Raw genomic sequence first — 23,860 nt, 5'->3', positions numbered from 1 at the left:
TAGGTAGTGGTGGGGAAGATATCAACTGAAGAAAACGGTTGCTAGAAAGTAGATTAGATTGAAGGGTATGTGAGCCATTTGACCTATCCCATCCACCATCCTAAATATTATGTGTTAGATGGGTCCGAGACCGAGAGAGATGGCGAATGCAGGGGTAGGTCAGTAGCGACTATCAACTGTAGGATGTGGAGGAGTCTTGTTGGTAGGGTTAAGAGTGGGGAATCATGACTCAAGTTACAGTAGCAATAGAGTGTACTATGGTGGTGGATCCAATGGCAGATGCAACCAGATACAAGGAAGGCACATAGGAGTTAGTTTTGTCTTTTAGTAGTGTCTTTCTTTCTCGTAGCTCTAGTTGTGTAGTCTGCTGAGGCCATGGAGTTGTACTCTCTCCACTCTTGTTATTTTATCATAGGAAAACTCTTGTTGTCCTTTTGGGTTAAAAGCATTGTGATCCATGGTACATGAATATGGTGACCCAAGAAGTAATAACCTAATCCATTCCTAATTTCCTATGTAATTGGATCTAGCCATTCGGCACATCAGACCTAATGTATGTTTCATAACTTTGTTGCTATCCATGGATCAACCATTTATCAATCTTTTTGTTGTATGTAAGAGCATAGTTAAATAAAGTAACAAAAGAAGTTGCTTGAACACCTAGTGTTTTTGAAGGTGCCTGAATTCATGATTTTAGATTGTACCACGTTACCTTGCGATTCATGCTTTGAAAATGGCTAGCTCCTATGATGAGGTTAGGATTAAGGTTTTAGGTTACGATGGTGGGTATTTTCTAGAAAAATGTCCATCTTAGAGGGAGGCAGTAATGCTAGGGCTAGAGCTAGGATTTGAGCATTTTTGGGGAGAGGGAGGGCGTTGGCAATACCGACGATAATCACATATGATGAAATAAATGTGCACGCACACATATATATTGAATTTGCAAAGAGCATCGATAATAACCAAATTAACATTTGTTTCATGATATAAAATAAAGCTAAAAGTCTAAAATAATATTGAAAACTGTAGAGAAAGGAGAGAAAATTTTAATTAGCCCTAAGTATCTAATCTCTAGCCGACTAATCTAATTCATAGGCAAAAAGTCATAGAAATAGCAGGAGATAAAAGAAAGATAATCCTAAACCATAGAGATGCCATTGGAGATTAATAGGGAGGTAGGAATAATAAGACAAGCATTAATTAACATCATTAGCTAGCTAATACAGCAGTGTATTATGCAGGCCAATTGGGATGTTGTGTAGGAAAACAACCATAACAATAATAACAATAACAAAGTAGAGGAAGAAAATAACATAGATATATATTAGTCATAAATCATATAGATGTCATTAAGAATTAACACAAATAAGAGAGGGCAAATAAATAAATCATTAATTAGCAATTATCATTATTTTAGCTAATCAAAGGTACAATGGAGCATCTAGGGGATTGGGGTGCTAGGCCCCCTCCTTCCTCCCCTGAGTAATACGAGGCCCAACCACAATGGCTGGCCATTGCCCCATTGTGGGTTGTGGAGGTGGAGGAGGTCGTTTTGGGTATGGTAGGGGAGGAAACATCAAGAGTCAGGTTAGTAGTGACTGAGTGGGTGGGTAGATGGGTGTGGTGGATCCAATGGTGGGGTGTTGGTAGATAATGGTAGGAGGGCGTGGTGGAGCATCGACCAACAATAAATTATGTATGGATGGGGCACGGAGCAATTGAAGAAAACAGTTGTCATGAAGTAGGATTTAATTGAAGTGTATATAAGCCATCATATCGATCTTATCCACCACCCAAAACATCAGGTACTTGATGGGCCAAAACCATCAGTTGTGGCGGGGTACAGGACGAAGCAATAATGATTGCCGATTGTGGGAGGCAGAGGGAGCTGACCGGACAGGGTAAGGGTTGGCATCATTATAGTTGCGTTTCACCGGTAGCAAAAGAGTGTATGACTATAGTGGATCCAATAGTGAGTCAGGTTACATTAGTATCAATAGAGTATACTTGGAAGGAGAGAATGAACTATTCATTGATATGTTTATGGGCATGAAGTCCATCGTCCATGTAAGGAAACTAATTAAGAGAATGAACTAATCATAGATATTTTTATGGGCATCCATGCAAGGAAAGAGAGATTAAGAAGTTGGCATGCAACGAAAGGAGAGATATTTAGGGGGGGAGAAAGGAAAGTCCAATCCGCCATGCAAGGAAACTAATCTGGTGGAAGAGGCTAGTTAGAAAATACGTTAGGAACTAGCGCAGTGAGTGAGCGTTGAGTAAAGATTGTGCAGTGGAGTTAGACATGAACATCCCTCGGCTGGATCGGGTTAGGCCAAAAAACCCGACAGAAAATGCTTAGCCCAAGTTTGACCTGTGGCCCCAAAAAACTGTGGAAACATCAACCTGATCCTGCCCTTGGCCTGATCTCACGTCCTGCGGGGCAGCCTGTCGGCCCAAAGACACATGTAATACCTTAGAGTAAAGGAGATTTCACATAGAGTTATAGATTACAGCTCATAGATTCGATAGATGACAGTTTGATAGAGTTAAACTCATACACAACCAGACACATTACCGTTCATAGATGACAAATTTTAGTCTCACACTCATTGTCACAATCACAAACAAACTCTCACATAGACACATGCATCACACGATAACATAAACATATTAAGTCTCTCCAATAACAAAGGCACACAACCATCACATGATAACATAAACATATTAAGTTTCTCCAAATGATATCATCCATATATGTTTTTTGGTTAGCTCATTGAGAGGAATGCAATGATGCAATACATTCTTCCATTTGGGGGAAGTTGATGGTTATGGCTAGGTCAGCTCCTCGAAAAGCTATTTTGTTTGTCCGGGCTCCTAATGATATGACCCAATTATGATTTATGACCGTCTCGACGATATAAATATGATGGCTGAGTCCGTTACGTTCTTTGGACAATTTTAGGTGTCAACCAGGAGGTTCACCGACTACTAGATTGGAAGTCTCCATGCTTGAAATTGGGGATGAAAGCTAGGACAACCTTTTAAGAATGGTATTTATATGGTGACTCAATGGGTCCAATAGGCCTTTTTTGTTGGCTGGCAGGAAGATTGCAGGAGGGATTTTTTTGTCTCTGGCATGATAGGTCGTCCCGTGGGTAAAAAAATTGGTCCAAATCCTATCTGAAAATTATAGTTTGTGAGAGACTTAGATCTAACGTCGACCAACGCGTAGGCCTGGCTGAATCGGGTCAGTTTGTGTTTATCGGGACGGACAGCCTATGAACGGGAGACTATAACAAACCAAGATTCACCGTGTTTGGAAGGCCAAAGCAGAACCAAATTAAAATGCCAGTTCTTTGCATGGACTTTGACGCCTCTTTCGTACATTTTGCAATTAATTAACATCCTCGGGGATTTTGTTGACGCTCAAAAATCTGAGCATCAACCATTTTGCTATTTTACTTGGAAAACCAGGAGAGTGGAGTTGCAATGGCGCTGAGAGACCTACCCCCCCAACTACTGCGGCAGTGCTAGCTCTTCAGAAAGTAAACAATTGTGGCAGTGTTGTGCCACACAACAATTGTGGCAGTCAAGGTGTTCCCTTGATAATACATACCAGCTAGCAGCAATCCTTCAGATATATACCACCACAGCCAGCAAAAATATCAAGAGTTACAAGAGAGTTGTATGATGATATATCCTTCTTTTTTATCTGAACCAGCTAGCTCATCATCACGAATTTGCTTTCCTTTATTCTTGTTGGAAGCACAAGTACCTTCCTTATCAGTGACATGGGTTTAGCCTTGGGTCATTGGGTGGAAGCTGGTTCAAGATCATTCAAAGATAAGCTCAGTTTATCATCTCAAGAAATGAAAGCTGATCTGGCCCAAACACAATGGCCCAACAAGACAAACAATACTGCACCACTAACAGAAGCCAAGCCCAAACTTCGGCCATTGCCACATACACGTACTGAACTATTACCTGCATTCTTCTTCCCTGCTCGTCTCTTCATTAACTTCTCCACGGATCTCTTGCTCATGACATAGAACCTCTCTGATATTTGACGTATAGGCTAATAGGCTTTTGTTGATGACATGTCATCAAGCCTGTAAAACCCTCTTACATTGACTTTTGTCAATTGTAGATGCGCTTTGTTAGATCCATCAGGAGCTCGGATACACCATATCAAGTCCGAATCCGTTTAGAGGATCAGTTGAGATATGTTCATATCCAAGTTCAAATATTCAACATCCGATAATATATCCATATATGAACCCTCAAATCCCATATTTATGATGTCAATATCCATTCGTATCCTATCCGACGTGACTAATACTATCATGTTCGAATTTGAACCCAAATAGAAATACGAAAACACATGTAATAGCAGCGATATTCGTCCGTATTCGATCCATTTGCACCCCTACTGAATTCATCACCAACTAGCATCAACTAGCATCACCAACTAGCATCACCTACGTAATAGAGTACTGGACATTGACGGTCATCAATTCTTTGATGTCACCTAATTAGAATGCTAGACATCATTAGTCTAGAAAACATCAGTTTCATTTGCAGCACTGCCGAGAACAATCTGAAAACCTTTTTTTAAGAATTCTTCAGTGAATTTTCTTGTACATGTCACTACTGGAAACCGGCAATTTGCTGAGTGCCTACGGCACTCGGCAAAGCTTAAAATACACTCGGTAAAGGCTTTGCCGAGTGCCGCACTCGGCAAAGAGCAGTCGGCGAAGAACCCGTCGGCAAAGGTTTCTTTGCAGAGTGCCACATATCGGGCACTCGGTAAAGCCTTTGCCGAGTGTCACGTCAGCACTCGGCAAAAAAAACCCGACGTCAACTCTGACGGCCTCTTTGTCGAGTGCCACCTCAGCGGCACTCGGCAAAGAATTTTTCCTTTTTTTTTTGAAAATTCTTTGCCGAGTGCCATACTCTTGCACTCGGCAAAGAATTTTTTTCTTTTTTAAAAAAAATCTTTGCCAAGTGCCATGGCTCTGGCACTCGGCAAAGCTAGGAAATTGGGTCTCTGCTTCCCAGCTTTGTCAAGTGCCATGGTCACGGCACTCAGCAAAGCCCTCTTTGCCGAGTGTGACACTCGGCAAAGAGGGAAAATGCTATTTTTTTTGTTTTTTGCTTTCCATCAGCACAAACAAAGAAATCACATATATATCAACACACAGCACAGGATATATCACATACACATCCATATTCCATCACATACACATCCATAACCCATCACATACACATCCACCATCCATAATACATCACATACAAATCCATTGTCCATAATCCATCATACATTCGCATCATCCATGACAATATCCATCACAATATATATATGTCTCTAGTAGTAGTCCAACATAAGGCTAAGTCTAACACAAGTCCATGCAACATGAAAAGAAACAAATAAACGATACCTACTGCCAGCCTCCCCACCCGAAGTGTGAACTGCCACCTTGAGGAGGGTTAGTTGTCCACCCGGCCTATGGAGAAGGGCCACCTTGAGGAGTCAGGTTCGAACCCGCCGACTGTTGCTGCACAAAGGAGAAGCGAATTCATGAGTATCTACAGGAGGACCGCACAAGCTAAAGGAATAAACAACCATATATACTCACCGGAGTCCCTACAGGAGGAGGAGGAGCCACAACTAGAGCGAGCAGCGACTGGGGCACGACCACACCTGGCAAGGTCTGAAGACTCGCCATGAAGCTGAACATGTCCTGCAGCCTCTGCGTCTTGGCCGCCCTCTGGGCTTGTACAACCTCCATCTCCAACCTATGGGCCTCCGCCTGGGCCGCCTGCTGGGCCTCCAACCTCCGCAAGTCGGCCTGCAACATTTCATCCGCAATGTTTAAACAATGCAAAGGCAAGGTAGATGTGTAAAAGCAATGAACGACGAATAAAACAGTACTAACCTGGAGTTCCGCCATCTGTTGCTGTGAGCTCTGCTGCCGAGAGCGTATGGGGAGGGAGGAGCTCGTGCTCCTTGCTCGAATCTCGGCGAGGTTGGGAATAGAGGCGGAGTCGACTGTGTTGTCCGCCATCCAGTACCGGCCGTGCTGCTTCCCTCCTCCCAGCCTAATCAGGAGGTCTGTGTCCAGGGGCTAGGTGGCCGGATCGAAGTCCTCCCCATGGCGCTCGTGGGCCGTCGAGGTGTACTCGCTAAGCTTGATGTGGACGCTCGCGCTGGTGTATGCCTCGGGCCCGTCCGCCGGGTTGTAGGTGACTTCTAGGGCCATCGCCTTGCCCTTGTGTGCCAGGGCGTACGCCATGAACTCGTTGCATTCCTGGCCTTGGTGCTCCTGGAACTGCGAGGAAAACACAAATATGATTACAAGTAATGAGAATTGAGCATTAGAATAAATAAATAAAGATGAAAACACAAAGAAGATTACCCATGTCTGGGCGTACGTGCTAAGGCTCCGGTTGCCTTGGTGGTGTGGCACCCCACCCATATGCAGACAGCAGTCCCGACGGATGTTGTGCTTCTTCGCCCACTCCTCCAAGAGCCACTTGTCCACAATGGCCTCCCAGCAGAGGCAGTGCCTGGCGCACCAATCAGGACATTGTTGCATGCCATCAAGTTATTGATATGTTAGAAGATGAAATAAAGCCTACCTATTCTTCATGGAAGGAGTCAGTATTAATGTTTTGTACTTACCAAGAGGTACTGCTCCTTGGTGAGCATCCTGGTCCTGGCATCGGCCTTCCTCACCACCTGACCAAGGACGTCGACGCTGTAGTTGATGATGCACTGGAGCCGCGTCTCGTGGTACAGGTCCGAGAGTCGGGACCTACAAACCTTGTCCTGCACTCGTGCCGCCCGGTCCTCAAACCCTTCGTTGCACCTGAAGAAGTCCTGCATACAGTCATCATGTATCGTTTCATTATTTCAAGAACGACCAATGAATGCGTAGTATTGACCAATTTAGTGCGATGAAGACTCACCCAGAACTCGGCCTTGATCCGCGCTGCAACAGTGCCGAACTCACTATCCTCGGCGGCGTAGAAGTGGTCCCACATCTAGGGCGGCGAAGTCATCGAGGCGTAGGTGGCCATGCCAGGGTAGTGCTGTCGAATCAGAAGGCCCAGGGTGCCATTGATGTGTTGGCCCGTTCCGGACACAACTTCCCAGTTGTTGCAAGAGTCATTAAGAAGAATTGTTAGTCTCCAGTTCGATTTTCAACATGTCATATGAAATAGTAGTGAAACAATACTTACTTATTACCGCTGGGTCGAATCATCGGGCGCCGGTGAAGTGGGATCGGCCGCGCCGGGAGCTATGAGGGCCCGCGCAAGTAGACTCCCGACGAGGTAGAGCCAGAGGCAGTGCTAGTGGAACCCCCTGGTGTCGCTATCGCCGCCTCCCCGTGGTCCGATGAGTCAGAGGAAGTGCCACCCCCTCCTATGTGTAGGCCCACCGCCTAGTCATCCTCGTCCACCGACGGGGTGGTAGCCGGCTACACCCTCGTCCTCGGACGACCACGGGGGCGGCCGCTCCTCGTCCTCCTCGTCGGCGGCTCCAGCAAGGGGTCCTCCTCAGCATGGGGTGGTGAGCGCTCCCTCATGTAGAGGGAGTTGACCCCCCGACGGGCCTGCCTTCCACCCAGCATTTTGTTGAGTGCCTACAATTTCAAAGAGTAAAGCAATTAGCACAGTTAAATTACAAGTACTTATAAAGAGATGCAAAATGAACGAAACATAATTGCAATAATAATAATAATAATAATATAGTATTACATGAATTAGAAATATTCTTCATGATCGGCAGTGGCTGGATCATAGGTGTCGTCATCACTATCAATATTGTCGCCATGTTTGTGCCATGTCATCTGTTTCGCGGACTCCTCTGTCATGTATAGCCGTTGGATCCTCGGTATGACAGGAAGGTACCATAGGACCTTCGTGGGGATACCAAGTTGTTCCTTCTTGCCATCACTAGTGTTGACCTCCAGATACCTAGAGGATTTGCACTTTGGACAGTGCGTTGCTTTCTCGTGATCTTTCCTAAATAGGACACAACCATTCGGACAAGCATGGATGTGCTCATATGGCATCTTAAGGGCACGAAGAAGTTTTTGTGACTCGTACAAGTTCTTCGGTAGAATGTGACCCTCCGGAAGCAGGGATCCAACAACTGCCAACATACCATCGAAGTTGTCTCGACTCATGCTACACCGCGACTTGAACGCCATTAGGCGTCCAATGGCATCTAGTTGCGAAACCATTGTCTTTTCGTGAAGGGGCTTCTGTGCCGAAGACAGCATATCGTAGTACACCTTTGCGGATTCCTCTAGCTCGTCCTCTAATCCTTCACCGAACCGTGCCTCCTGAAAGTCATCCATCGAGTCTGCTACCCCCACATCTCCATCAAAAGCCTCGAGGCATGGTCTCACCACCTCCTCTCTAATACGATCGGCTTCACCATGCTGGATCCAGCAGGTATAGTTTGGCGTGAATCCATACTTGCAAAGATCTTCCCCCACATTCTTCCTATTCTTTCTTACACGGTTGTCACATTTGCTGTAGGGACACGGCATCTGACTCGACCCTCTAGCAGCCTCGCCAAATGAATGCTCCAAGAAAGCATTAGTCTTAGTCATCCATTCTGGGGTCATACTTGCGTGGCCCATGTACATCCAATCACGGTTCTCCATCCTCTGGCATATACATATGTAAGCGAGTAATATAACCATCAATTGCATCTGCACGGCGTTCCTACCATCTAATAGGTGAGGATAGGTCCTAATCCCACCCACGGATGCGTAGATGAGGTCAGTTTCAATGCTCCGCTCCTATCCGAGACAGAATTTTGGTAGCACCTCCCCGATGTTCTCCCGATACACGTCCCGCAAGGGAGAGTGTATCCGGAGAACAACAGGGAGGTGGTGCCGAAAGTCTATCTCGGACCAGAGCGAACCATGGAAACTAACCTCATCTACGCATCCACGGGCTGTCCAAAATACGTGGACAATCCGAAAGAGATACGGTCGTAGATATGCAAAGATCTGCATACCTCCGACCGTATCTTTTTCGAACGGGAGACGCCTAACTGGGCTATGTGACCATATAAAACATGCATGCAAAGGAGGAGGGGGCTATACCTAGGGTGGCGGTGGAGTCAGGCTAGCGGGGCAGTGGCGTGTCGGTGCAGTGGCGAGGCGATGCGGTGCAGGCAGACCAGCAGCGCCGATGAAGACGATCGGGGTCGCCGAGTCCCTCCCACGGGTCATTCTCCTACATAAAAAGGCAATAGGTTAGAATTCATTGAAAATTTCGGCAGCACCTCCCCTGCATGGGGAGGTTTCCAAAACCTGTAAGAAACGTAGGCGCGATGGCCAACAACCACATATATACCAAACATAGGCACGAAGGCCAACAAACATATATATACCAAGACGAGCCATGTACTTTAGTTCTCTTTCCATGCAGATGAAAGTATCAAAGTAGTACAACAACAAGTACTACTACCACTACAACTACTACCAACACTAACACTACTACTACTAACACTACTACTATCACTACTTACTACTAACACTACTAACTACTAACTACTACTACTTACTAACTACTACTAACACTACTAAGTACTACTACTAACTACTACAGGTGTAGGGCATACCTTCACGACGAGAATGGCAGCGACGAGGGTCAGCGACGACGGCGGGGATGACCACAGCGGCGTGAGGGTCGACGGGCCTAGGCCGGCACCTTCCTTCTCCTCTCCTTCTCCTTCTCCTTCTCCTCCTCTCTTCTCCCCTCCTCCTCTCTTCTCTCCTTCTTCTCTCTTCTCCCCTGCCTCCTCCTCCTCTCTTCTGCAGTGGCGCGGTGGCCGGGGCGGGGTGGCGCGGTGGCCGGGGCGGGGTGGCGCGGGGCGGGGTGGCGCGGTGGCCGGGGCGGGGAGGCACGGTGCGGCGGCGGCGGCTGAGGGAGAGAGAGAGGTGAGAGGGAGAGAGAAATGAGAGAGCGAGACAAAGAGCGCGCCGGCCGGGCGCGATTGAAGGAAACGGCGGCTTTGCCGAGTGTCGTGATCTGACACCCGGCGAAGTTTTAAAAAAATTTTAGCAGCTCTTTACCGAGTGCCAACTGGGCGGCACTCGGCAAAGTTATTACTTTGCCAAGTGCCAACCCTAGGCACTCGGCAAAATAAATTTTTTTTGTTTTTTGCCACCAATTTTTTTTGAAGCTTTAGTACACTACCACAAACAACATGTTTAAATTTGGGACATTTTCATTGCCTTTTGGCATATTTCTATAGTTTATTTTGTTTTGTTGAATTTTTCCAGAAAATGTAAGTTTGAACTGCAGGTGCATCGAATAATGGATTACATTCGTTCAAAAAATGTTATCCTTGTTTCTTAGTGTAAATTTAGGCTAAATCCAGGAACTGTCTCGAAATTTCGATCAACGTGCTCACGGGGCAACGCCGCCAACTTGCGTGGGAGTGGTTTTTTAATTGTATAAAATGCGAACGAATTCCGAAAATCATGAAACTTGTCAATTTGTCGCCATATCGTATGCATATGCCGTGGAAAAAATTTGAAAAAGTTTCGAGCACGTTGTCACGTACGATGCTCACAAATCAGGACATCTCCACATGTCATACAGATACACCGTATCAAGTCCGAATCCGTTTAGAGGATCAGTTGAGATCTGTTCATATCAAGTTCGAATATTCAACATCCGATACTATATCCATATATGAACACTCAAATCCCATATTTATGATGTCGATATCCATTCGTATCCTATCCGACGTGACTAATACTATCATGTTCGAATTTGAACCCAAATAGAAATACGAAAACATATGTAATAGCAGCGATATTCGTCCGTATCCGATCCATTTACACCCCTAGTGAATTCATCACCAACTAGCATCACCAACTAGCATCACCTACGTAATAGAGTACTGGACATTGACGGTCATCAATTCTTTGATGTCACCTAATTAGAATGCTAGACATCATTAGTCTAGAAAACATCAGTTTCATTTGCAGCACTGCCGAGAACAATCTGAAAACCTTTTTTTTTAAGAATTCTTCAGTGAATTTTCTTGTACATGTTTTACAAATACTCAACAAAACACATGATGCCTTCTCCATGAATCATCTTCCAATGTCACTGATTGACCAACACCAATATTAAGATCTCGAAGTCTAGCACATTTGTACATATAATAGAACTTCACTTCACACTGTTTTTTGCAGCTGTTTGCCCTTTCCATTTCAATGGTGACTGACTAGACCGTGCTGTGCTGATGGCCGCGTCCTCGCAGCATGTCCCATTTGGCCATTTCGATCCTTTTCTTCTTCTTGCTCTTCACCAATTTTCGATCCTTTGCACATCGGACAGGAGCGCAGCCAGCAGGCAGGCTACTATATAAACAACCGACTCAGCGAGCCATTCGTTAGAACCCGAACAAACGCCAAACCAAACCTCCCCGCCCTCTCCCCTTTCGTCCCCTCCCCGCAACGGCCCAACCGCCATCGCCATGGCGTCTTCCTCCTCCAACCCCTCGTCAACTTCGTCCTCCACCGCTTCAACTCCCTCCGCCGCTCGGCCCAGCCGCCCTCACGCCGGGCGCGGAAGAGGTAGACCCGCTTGGGTCCTCTCCGAGGAGGAGTGGCCTCGGCTCGGCACCGCTCCGCCCACCAACCCCGCCCGCGCGCATCGGAGGGGAGGTCGTAGTCGGAACTCCGCGGGTGTCTCCCAGCCCCGGAACTCGGGCGTGTCCCAGCACGTCTCGCCGTCGCTGCAGTCGGGGTGGGAGAGCGCAGCGCACCCAACGTCCACGTTCGCCTCGGTGACCGAGGGCTCGTCGTCGTCTGCGTCGGCATCGTCCGAGCCCTTTGCCTCGTCGAGCACCATGGCTTCAACCCCTACGGACACCAGGGCCGCCTCCGCCGCCTCGTCGAGCACCACGCCGTCACCCGTCATCACGCTGGTGCCCAACGCGTCAGGCTCCGCGCCCGCCGTGGCGACGAGCGCCGACACCGCGCCGGAGCCGAACGCGTCCACCTCTTCCGCGCCCGACGTGACGAAGATCGCCGACCTCGCGCCGGAGCCGGACGCGTTCACCGCCCCCACCTCTTCCGTGCCCGGCGTGAAGACGAGCGCCGGTCTGGAGCCGGACGCGACCACCTCCACCACCCCTTCTGCGCCCGGCGTGGAAACGATCGTCGACGCCGCGCCGGAGCCGGACGCGTCCGCCTCCACCCTCTCTTCCGCGCCCGGCGTGAAGATGATCGCGGACCCCGCCTCCACCCCCTCTTCCGCGCCCGGCGTGACTACGATCGTCGACCCTTCCGCCACGACTTCTGCACCCGGCGCAGCACGGACCGCCTCCGCCACGACTTCTGCACCCGGCGCAGCACCGACTATCCCCGGCCTTCGAGACAACCGGGTTGCTGAACATTGGGGCGTACCGCCACGGTCCGTGGAGCGTTGTCCCGGGCAGCAAGCGTTCGGCGGCAACGGCATGTCTGCCGTCGAAGCCCTCTATCCGAACCCGTTGTGGGCGTGGCGAGAGGAGGAGGAGGTCCTGCCGCGCGTCTCGTTGTGTTGGGAGTGCCGCCTCCGACCCGCACGGGTCGAGGCTAGACCTTGCGGCCATTTGGCCATCTGCGTCCGGTGCTACTGCTACGCCAACAGCAATAGGTTCGTCTGCCCCTTCTGTGGCTGGCCTATTACCTGGATACTGTAGCGTTCAGATACGTATCGATTCTTGCTGGTAGCATATTGCGAATTGCAAATGCTGTTGCTCTGTGAAACCTATCGATTAGTATAGTTCTAGTTCTGGGCAAAGTTCTTGGCAACATTTGGATAATCTTGGTTCAAAGTTCTTGGCAACATTTGGATAATCTTGGTTCAAAGTTCTTGGCAACATTTGGATAATCTTGGTTCAAAGTTCTTGGTAACATTTGGATAATCTTGGTTCAAAGCCACGTGGGCTGGGATGTTGATCTTTGAAACATCCATAGTAACATTTGGACAATCTTGGTTCAAAGCCACATTGGGTATAACATTTGGTTCAAAGCTTCTTTTCATCGATTGCGTCTCTGGTTCAACGCTTCTTTTCATAAATACTCTCTACTCTCTTGTTCGAGCGCTGTGCTGAGTCTGGTTCACAGCTTTGTTTTCGTCAATGCATCTCTTGTTCGAGCGCTGTGATGTGAGTATGTAATAGCTCAGCCTGGCAGCTTGTTTCACACTTCAGATCATCAGATGCCGTCCATATGCGTTTCACAATTCATATGCGGTCCATAAGCGAGCTTGTGCAGATTAGACTTGGCATTAACGGGCCATTTGAGCGAGCTTGTGCAGGGAATTTGACATTGGCAGCACAAAAGAACTCTCGTTCCAGTAGCATGAACGTGGAACGCGCGATGCAGTTTCAAAAGAGAAGTGAAACTTAGCAACAGGCATTACATGCAATGAGGTATATGGCAATCAAATTGAACGTAAAAAACAACGTAACAGTTAATAATGGTTCACAACCAGTACGCTCATTACATAGTAGTAGGTATACAGAGTTTTAACTTGGCAGCTCAGGCTACATGGAAACAAAAAATCCAACTGATAGAACAGAGGCCCATATTTGGCCCTCACTTTAGAGGAATGAACCGCGAAGAGTGGGTAGCACCGATACCGGGCCTACCGTGCTTGACTGGCTTGTACGAGATGGAGAACTCTGCGAGGTAGTGGCCAATCATCTCCGGCTTGATCTCAACCTGATTGAAGGTCTTGCCGTTGTAGACGCCGACGATGCTCCCAATCATCTCAGGCACAATGATCATGTTGCGGAGGTGGGTCTTCACAGGCTCAGGCTTCTCACCGGCGGGAGCATCCTTTTTCTGCAAGCATGAAAGTCAATGCATCAGTGTCACAGTAGAAACATTATAACAGTGAAAAGGATGACCACAAATACATCTTAAACGTCCACCCGGAAATTCTTCTTGGTACACCTGACAGAAGTGAAGACACAACTGACCATAATGCATATAATAAGAACACATTTCAATACCAAAATCCTTGTTTACACACCAACTTATTTCCCAAAGATTAACTGGACAGAAATGCTAACCTACAAACTGAATCAAGCACTCAAGCTACTAAAACCTTCTACAAAAATGTTTTAAACTAAAAACACAAGCAGCAATAATAACAATAGAAGGGTAGCAAACACACTACAAGCAAAGAAAGATGTGACATATAAAGAAGCAACTGGTAGAACAAATGTAGCTTGCGCACACCAAAATGGTTGCAATTATTCCAGCAAAGTAAGTTGTCTGAGAAGCCAAACTGGACTACCGAGTACATGTAGGACAACAAATTCTTAAGAATACAAAAAAGAAGCAGCAATATCTTGCATACGACAACTCAATAGCTCAATACAAACTAGATTTGGTAACTGAGTTTCCACTAGCTTCAGACAGATGTAGCAAAAGAATAGATAAGTTTCAAGCAAATCTTTATATACCTCAACTGCTCCAACAAAACTAAAAGTCAGGTCATCAACAGTTCTAAGTGATTAGCATCATAACAGAAGGGCATATCAAGTGTTCCAGTGACAATGCGAGATAGTAGGGACAATGTAAGAGCAGAAATTTAACAGCCATGCTTCTGGACAATGGCCTACATAGCCTTATTAAAAATTGCGCATTTCAGTAGGACACACGAATCAATCTTCTAGTACATTATAAAAGAACCTCTGAAGTAACAACTTTAGCGGATCAAAGGAGCACACTAGTTTATTCAGTTTGGTTGAGTAGTCACAAATTCCCAAGAAAACTGAAACGGATAGACAGCAGGCAATAACAGAGTGAAATGCTAAAATGCATCATTCAATGGAAATAAGCAACAAGAAAAATTAGGAGAATTAATCATCCAATGCCTATCTATACAATTTAGCTATCCATCTAAAACATCAATCAGGCAGACATCTATGCTTCTACCTTACTTGAAGCACCAAAAAAATGCTGGATACATTAATATTTATATTAAAGCAGGCATCCACAGGTCTACATTGCGGTTCTAATGATTAGAGACAAGTAACTGGCATATATAGCTCCAAAAACAGGGCTTAGATACAAGTAACTGGTGATTCTAACAATCTGCCCCACAGCTCCAAAAGACATTTCACATCATGGTAAAACATCAATGCATGTATTACCACTGCGGATTTCATTCAAGTAACTGGCATATAACGCTGCTATACCATAATAATAATATAGTAGGTCTTAGCAGATGTGATGTGCCCCGGAGTAAACAATCCAACCTATCTAAGGGTATGTACGAGAGTAAACAAAGAGAAAATTGAGCTCGTGACAAACACAAACAGATCTAGAGAAGCCTAGCACCAAGCAATTCGCAATCCAACTCTAATGAAAGCAAAACAAATCCAGCACCCACCGCTTTGCGGAGCTTCTTGATGAGCGCCATGGGCTTCCTCTTCAGACCCCTCTGGAACCTGCGCGAATCCAACACATCAGATCGGAAGACCAAACCCAAAAAAGTGGCACCACCACGATAAGGTACAGTAGTTACCTCCGCCGTGCGCGCGCGGGGAAGAGCTGGACGAGGTCGTCGGTGGACATGTCGAGCAGCGCGTCGAGGTCCACGCCACGGTAGCTGTACTTGCGGAACGTCCTCTTCTTCGGCCCCGCGGCCGCCACCTCCGTATCCACGTCCACGTCCGCCTGCCACAACGCACACCATGGTCAAGGGGTGGAGATCAAGAATCACCTAGGATTTTCTTGGAAATCCGCTCACCATGGTTGGTCGAAGGGGAGAGCGGGAGCTCGAGACGACGTGTACTGGTAGCGGAGGCGCGCTGCTTGGAGCGGGAGAAAGCGGCGGCGGGTAGGGTTTGGAGTGAGCGTTCGTGGGGGGCTTATATAGTAACCAAGAGTGCCACGTGGCGCACGCGTGGTTGTTTGAGTGGTAAGGTTGCTGGGCCTAAATGAGCCGGCCCGGCCCGTATAAGAATTCCAGAATCCGGAGAAGCCCCTCTTTGTGACACGGTTGCACCATGGGCCGGTAGGGAGCTACTCAGTTACTACTACGTGTACTTGCGTATCCACAATTGCACATTTTCACGTGTGACATACTTGCTATGTTGACTTTTCTCTTACCAAAATACTCGGAGGCGGGCGTCCGTCCGCTCGCGTCTTCCATTCTGCCTCGCCCGTCTCTCTATCTCTTTGCTCCGTCTCGCCCTCTTCATCTATAGGCCCCATCTTCCCCTAAAAAAATCTATAGGCTCCATCTCCACGTCTCTCTCATGTTCGCTGGCAGCAGTAGAGCTCCGCGCCATCACCATTTGTTCCTTCATCCACCCAAGCCGACCATGCAGTCTCCTTCCTCAGTTCACGCAGTGCCTCTCCGGCCTCTTCCCCAACCCAGTGATGTCAGGATGCGTCGCCGCCGCGGGCCACCGCTACCCTGGCGATGGCGGCTGGGCAAGGTGTCGGGGCGCCTCAGGTCGTCTCCAGCCAAGCCAGGGGCACCCATGAGCGCGGCGGGTGCTAGCGGTGCTCGCACGCCGTCGGCTCCCACTCTGGCGGTCGGAATCGACTGGCCTTGTTCTCTCTATCCTATGCTGCAAACGTATGTTTCAATTGTTGCAGATGTTTTAGAGATATGTTGCAAGTGTTTCGTATAGATGTTGCAAAAGTAGATCGGGATTATTGCATATGTTACAATGGCTATACACGTATGTCGCAAGCATCTGTTTTTCAGACATATGTTGCAAGTGTTTTTATTTAGATGTTGCCTATGTTTCACACATATGTTTGCAAGTGTTTTTGTCAGGATATTGCATATGTTTTGAATGGCTTTTCAAGTTTTTAGGTGTTTTCACAAGTGTTGCAGATGCATGTTTTAAGTGTTTCATCTTTCTTTAGACGCATGTTGCAAAAGTTTCATCCGGTTGTTTTAAAAGTAGATCGAATGTTGTACATGTTGCAATGTGACTCACCTATCATAGTCGCCTGCTGCAACTGTTGGGGCATTGTGCATGCGTGTAGGAAGCGCCAAGCCGAGGGATGGAGCGTTGCACGGCTACGGATGCGGGAAGCGGCTCACTGGCGTGCAGCAGCCGCGGGCGTCCGTCCGGACGTCCGGGCGCTAGTACTACCCTTTCTCTTAATATGAAAGTTTCTTACACTGTCTGGCTAGCTTACCAATTGTTACTATAAGTTAGGAGTAATAAGAAAGAATATATATATAAAAACTTAATTTTTGCTTCAACAGCTACACATCGATTTTATCAAAATCTATACAATGATGACCCATCAAATTTTCTTTCGACCACCGGCACAACCCCATAAAGTATGGTGAATAAAGAGATCATGTAAAATACGATCCTACTGAAAAATTCTAGATAAAAATTTGAAATAATAATAATTTGATCTTCAGAAGAATATAAGAATAGTAATAAAAACCCTAATCAATATATATAATCTAGTTATTAAATAACTACATTCAAATTCAGAAAATGCAAAAGATATAGTAGTTTGATGCTAAAACGAAGCTAGAGTAACTTGAGGAGGTGCATATATGGTGAATTTTTGTATCACATTAAGTGTTTTTCATTTTTCAGAACGTGCACTTCCCACCACACACACACGCCAAATACAGTATCTATACGTCTAAAGTGAGGAAGTTTTTTTTAAAAGGCGGCAAAAGCTTTGCCGGATTTTTATTAGACGAGGATAAAAAACAAACACAAAACAAAACGGGATTACAACTTATTTACATGGAGATCATGTTCTCAGCGACTTTGGCACACAAGCCGTGACATAGCACACTACTCAACCAGGTCTAGCAAAAACAAGAAAACAAGTACACTTCGTAAATAGCGCATCTTGCTAATCATCTCCGACGATTGGTCTTGTTGCCATTTGATACTGTTGAATTTCATCCTTGCACAGTAACGCTACTTGGATTGGTTGTAAGGATTTTTGTTGGAATGTTCTTCTTTTTCGCTCCTTCCAAAGGTTCCACCAAAAGTAGATCAAGATGCCATCTATTCTTTTCATTTGTCTTCTATCAAATTTAACTCTACATTTACGCCAGTAACCATGCAGAGATCCGGTCATTCCCACTGAGTCTAGTATGGATAGGTCGAGCCTACTGTTTTAAGTAGGACCAGACGTGCTTTGAGAAGGGGCAGTCCTTGCATAGGTGAGTTGGTGTTTCTGGTTCTACTCCGCATAGTTTGCAGATAGGATCATTCGCCCAATTGTGTTTCATTAAGTTGTTGGCGGCGAGAATCTTCTTGTGAAGGAGTGTCCAAACAAAGAATCGGCATTTTGGTTCCGCTACTGCTTTCCAAATTGGCGTCAGTTTTAATCTAGTGAAAGAGCCTTCGAATTGGATTTTGTATGCACTCTTAGGTTGTGTATTCTCCATCTGGTGTCCATCTCCAATGTATGTTGTCCTCGATGTTCTCTTGTAATCTAATTTCTTGCACTCGTTCCCAAAGTGCCACATATTCCTTTATTTCTTGTGGCATTTGGATTGTAAGTATATGTGAAATCCACCGGTTATCTTGCATTGCCGTTTTGACCGTAATCTTTTTTCTCTTTGCCTTTTGGAATAGCGTCAGTGCCAAACTCTTTGGCAAGCCCCCCTCGATCCATGATGATGTCCAGAAAAGCGCAGTCTTTCCATCTCCAATCGTCACCACTGTGGAAGCGGCAAAAAGATCACGGTCACACCAATTGCACGGCAAATCCAGTCTGTTCCATACTCGTTCTTTGTGTTTCCACTGGAACCATAGCCACTGCAATCGCAGCGCACGAGCAAACCGTTCAAGGTCCAAAATCCCGAGCCCCCCTTTTTCTTTCGCCTGACAGGTTGTTGGCCAATTGACCAGAGAATGGCCCCCGTATACTTTGTCTGGAGTTTCTCCCCTCCATAAAAAGCTTCTTCGTAGCCGATCAATCTTCTGCACTAGCCATTTGTATCACCGGGAAGGCGGTCATGTGGTAGATGGGCTTGTGATGAGAGCACTGTCTTTACTAGCGTTTCCCTACCTGACATGGATAGGAGTCTCCCTTTCCAACCAGGCAATCTTACCCCTATCTTGCCTATCAAAGGTTGGACTTCAATTTTGCGTAGTTTTCGGGTGTGAAGTGGAAGTCCAAGATATTTCCCAGGGAACTTGCAAATTTTCCCAGGGAAATTATGAAGTAAGTGAGGTACAGAGTTGATGTCCACTCTAATAGGGAAAATTTCCGTTTTTGAGATGTTAATTTTCAGCCCTAACCAGTCACTGAAAAAGGTCAATATTTTGTATAACCAATCGAGCTCCTGGACCGATGGGTCCGCAAAAATGGCCGCGTCATCGGCATAGAGGGAGCAACGAAGGTTTGCCGGCTTGGGGAGTATCTGTTTGAGTATGCCTTTCTGAGCTGCCACTTCGATAATGCGCTGCAATGGATCAATTGCCAGGATGAATAATAACGGGGAAAGGGGGTCACCCTGCCTCAAGCCGCGTGCGTGCAAGATCTCCTGGGTTGGCTGGCCGTTAACCAGGACTTTAGATGATGCGGTTCCAAGCAGCGTTGCTATCCAATCTCTCCATTTATTGCTAAATCCCAACGCCTCCATAACCTCTAGTAAAAAACTCCATCCTATAGAATCAAAAGCCTTTGAAACATCTAACTTTATGAACAGAGCTGGTTTCTTTCTTTTGTGGAGGAGTTGTATGACTCTTTGCACATATATAAAATTATCATGTATGCATCGTTTCTTGATGAAGGCATTTTGGGCGATTGACACCAAGGAGTTCATGTGTGGAGAGGCGGTTGGCTAGCAGCTTGGTTATTATTTTGACCATGCTGTTGATTAGGCTGATTGGCCTGTAGTCCGACACTTGTGAGGCTACTTGATTCTTTGGCAATGGTCCATTATTGCTCAAAACTGTTCGACTGAGATTCGACGAACCCAGTCTCTCATGTATACATATAAAGTTAGAGTAGCGTTGAAGCATGAATGCAGAGTCCGATTCCGAAATAAATTGAAATACAAAACGTTTTTATGGTCCACATCTCTCTCTCTCTCCTGTACCCGTATGGGTTAGAGAATTGTGTTTCAGCCATGGTGTGCAGTCCGCCCACATGACACGATTATTAGTTAAATCTCTAAGCCCCTCCGATTAGTATGAATTGGAGCAGCATGCATCTAGACCCAGTATGGAATTCGATGCCAATACGAATTGCAACGTATGATGTGATCGTTGAACATTCATTTCAGAGTCGCAAGTCATTCAGTTGAACACGCAATAAGCTACATGTTCCATTACAATGTACGAATATGTTTACTGGTTAGATGTATAATGTAGGCCAGTCCAATCCAAATCCAAAATAAAGTGAAATACAATGTAGTGGTGTTTGGTTGTCCTTGGCAATGACAAACAAAACGTCCTAAAAAAGATTGTGCCTGGTCATGTACGTATCGCATATTCGCATCGCATGTGGTCACCTCTTTATCCCCGTGGAGGGATTACCGTTCCCCCTCATCGTGCCACTCTCTCTTCTCCGATCCCTTCCCTCGCCGCTGTTCCCCAAACCAGCACTCCAGCGCTTCTGGGGGGACAAAAGCCGCCACCAGCGACCTTCCCTTCTCTCGCTGTGATTAGATTTGGGTGTGGATTAGACTCAGGGCTGGCTGCTCAGTGCTCACCATACAAGGCCTGCTGGCAGCCTGCTATGCATCATCAACGCGACCATGGACGCCGACTACGGTTGAACCGGCCGGCCTGGACGCCGCGCGTGCGGCTCTGTCGTGAGCTGCCCACACCACATCGACGCCACCTCACGGACGGATTCGCCATGCCAATGCCATAGGCCATGGATTTGCATTGTGAGTGCGCGAGGGTCGCGAGTACGGGACTCTGTGTCTGCCTGCGTGTATCACCATTCACCCGAGATGTTTCCTACGGTGCCGCACGTTTATCTGCCATGATCACCTGATGCTAGCTAATTGCCACGGCCGCTTAGGACGCGCGCGCTTACGTGTCAACCGTGTCGAGTTTGGTATCCGCTCTTACTCGTGCAAGCGAATCAAGCGTGTGAGGTTGCGCTAGGTCCCCGACGAGACGAACCGAGGCCACGCCCCGACGAGCGACGACGCGCGTTCGCGGTCTCAGGTGATGCGGCCGGCCGGCACAGGTCACGTTCTTGCCAGTCGCCACCACGCCCAGGCGCCCACGGAGCGAGCCCGGCTGCCCAGGCCGTCGAGTCATCCCTCATCCGTCCAGTAAACTTGCTCGCCCAATCACACAAATGCTTTCACTGCCCGCCCTGCTGGTTACATTTCCGCTGATGTGCCGGGTCGAAGCTCTGCACCGGAGACGACTTGGCTTTTCGCTATGGACGGGGTGGGGGCACGAGGCAGTGCGCTAGCTAATTTTGCCACGAGCCACCCAGTCCACGTACACACACCTCAGCATCGATCTTCTTCGTGCCGCTACACCAGAAAACTGGGTTCAGAGTGAATTACACCCACACGAGATTAGCGTGGCCAGCGCATGTGGTGGGGCGAGGAGCGTTGCTTGCTCGGAGGGTCGGTCACGGTGAGACAAACTCTGTTTTTAACCTGGCTGCCTCCTCAAACACTCCAATAAACTCCATAGCGAAAGCCTTGGATTCGTACTTTGACGTGTCTGTGTGAATCACCCAGATTGGTTCACTGATGTTTTTTTTTTGGGCTAATGGCGCAATGGTCGTCGTCACGTACGTGTGCACGGGCACAGCAAGCTTGAGAGCGTCTGCAATTGAAGCCGGTCTCGCAACATTTCATCCCTCTGCGACTGCGACGTCCTTGTCACTCACCGACGAACGAGCGGGAGCGAGCGAACACCGGCCAGCACCAGCACAGATGCCTGAGTGTGCTCCGGTTCATTCCTCCGACCGACTAGTAGCTTTGCTTCTCAAATCACAAGCCTCATATATCCAGGGTCATGGCCAAACTGGCCATATATATATATATATCCTGCAACCGTTTATTTATTGGAGTGTCTTTGGGCCATTGGGTTTCAAACACATATGGACCTGGTCAACTTTTAGGTTGTTGGATTGGATGAGCCGATGGCATGTAAACTACAGTCTAATCTTTATTTTGTGTCCTTCTTCAATAGATAATGATATAATTAAGATGTTCGGACGGACGGACGCCTCACTCACTCCCTCCCGCACGCGCCGGACACCTCCCGCCGCTCACTCCCGCACGCGCCGCTTGCCCAACGCCCCTATCCGCCCGCCTTGTCCACGCGCGCCCGATGCTCGTTGCGTTGTTTCCTCCATGCGTCGGCGTGCCCATCCACCCACCCCACTCCATCTCGCCTCCACCGGTTCCCTGCAGCGTCGTGCCCCCGCCGCGCCACGCTCCATCCCCTGCGGCCTCCTCTACGCTGCCTCCTCCACGCCGCAATCGCCACCGGGCCCAGTCTGCCTCGCCCCGCCTCCACCGTGCTACCTCCTCACCACAGCCGGCCCGCTCGCCACGACCGCCTCCACTGAGCTGGCGGTGGCCTCCACCAAGCCGGCGAGCCTCCACGATGGATGCTCCAGCAAGTAGGCGAGGTGGACGAGATTTGTGTGACGCCACGCCCGCTGGCGAGTTGCCCGTGCCACTGCCGCACAGAGAGGTACATGCGCTGGCGTCGACCTCCACGCCGGCGTGCCCCCATTTGCCCAAACAAAGCCCACGTTGCAAGAGTATATTTTAAGTGTTTCAGATGTTTCATCTGGATGTTGCAAGTGTTTCATCTCGATATTGCAAAATTAGATTAGAATGTTGCACATGTTGTAGTGGCTATACACATGTTTCAAGTTTATGTTCCCAATGTTTCATCTCGTTTTCCAGACGTATGTTTGCAAGTGTTTCATCTAGATGTTGCATATGTTTTCATACATATGAAGTGTTTTTCATGTGTTTTTTTTTTCAAGTGTTTCATGCGCATGTTTTGAGTGTTTCATGCACATGTTTTGAGTGTTTCAAGTTGTTCTGTACGTATGTTGCAAGTGTTTCATCTGGATTTTTCAAAAGTAGATCGGGTGTTGCAACTAGTGTTTCAGATGCATGTTTCATGTGCTTCATCTGCCTCCAGACGTATGTTGCAAGTGTTGCATCCGGATGTTTCAAAAGTAGATTGGGTGTTGCATCTCTGTCCTTACTTTTTTGCTGCCTCACCTTCGCCTCGGTGTCTCCTCCTTTCCTCCTCCCAGCGCTGGCTGGGGATCCGCTGCCCTTCCCCCCTCTTCTAGATGATGGCGTAGCCACCTGTTGTAGTCACCTACTACAACTGCTGCCCGTGTACATGCGCGTGAGAAGCGGAGGGGGCACGAGAGGGCACTCCCTACATGCTGTCAGGCTACGTGGGCCCCGCGTAAGTGGGCGCGGGATGTAGGTGCGCGGGGGGAGACGAAGTGCAGGCTTGGGCATCCGGACGCGGGCATCTGTCCGAGCGCTAGCACTGTCGTTCTTCGATCGGTCTCTTCCCCGAAACCACCCAAGTTGCTTGTGGGCCGATAGATGCTCCACCTAGACCTGTTCATTGGTCGTTCTACCCGACGAACCCAACCCGACCCCCAAAATTTACCCGGTCTGACCTCGATGTCTTCCCTGCAACCATCAGAGTTGTTGTTGGCCAATGCTCCGTCTAAACCTATGACTTGGATCCCTGTAAGCACTCCTGGTCGTGTCTTAATGATGTTACTTATACTTTGATTTCTTGTCCTTTTTCATATTAATCTCTTATAGCATCTTATATAATTAAAAAGTAGTTTTTTATCGTTTTTCTCTCTCTTTTGTTCCCGCA

The 23,860-nt window shown here is 47.6% G+C and overlaps 2 protein-coding genes across 2 annotated transcripts; one reads left to right on the top strand and one right to left on the bottom strand.

The window, feature by feature from the left end:
• The first annotated feature begins 11,521 nt into the window (after positions 1–11,521).
• On the top strand, positions 11,522–12,733 carry LOC136454554 (endochitinase A-like). Its single transcript, XM_066454944.1, has one exon. It carries the CDS (start codon positions 11,522–11,524, stop codon positions 12,731–12,733), a length of 1,212 nt encoding a protein of 403 aa, XP_066311041.1.
• Positions 12,734–13,473: 740 nt separating this feature from the next.
• LOC136478644 (small ribosomal subunit protein uS19-like) lies at positions 13,474–15,903 on the bottom strand. Its single transcript, XM_066477011.1, has 4 exons — positions 15,802–15,903; positions 15,577–15,728; positions 15,442–15,499; positions 13,474–13,883 (listed from the first exon to the last, which is right to left on the bottom strand). The coding sequence occupies exons 1-4, from the start codon at positions 15,802–15,804 to the stop codon at positions 13,635–13,637; spliced, it is 462 nt and encodes a 153-aa protein (XP_066333108.1). The 5' UTR covers positions 15,805–15,903; the 3' UTR covers positions 13,474–13,634.
• Positions 15,904–23,860: the final 7,957 nt, after the last annotated feature.

This window comes from Miscanthus floridulus, chromosome 1 (assembly GCF_019320115.1).
Source record: "Miscanthus floridulus cultivar M001 chromosome 1, ASM1932011v1, whole genome shotgun sequence".
In the NCBI taxonomy this organism is placed as follows: domain Eukaryota; kingdom Viridiplantae; phylum Streptophyta; class Magnoliopsida; order Poales; family Poaceae; genus Miscanthus; species Miscanthus floridulus.
Note: the sequence above shows the minus strand (reverse complement) of the source record. Positions and strands in the feature narration are given on the sequence as shown.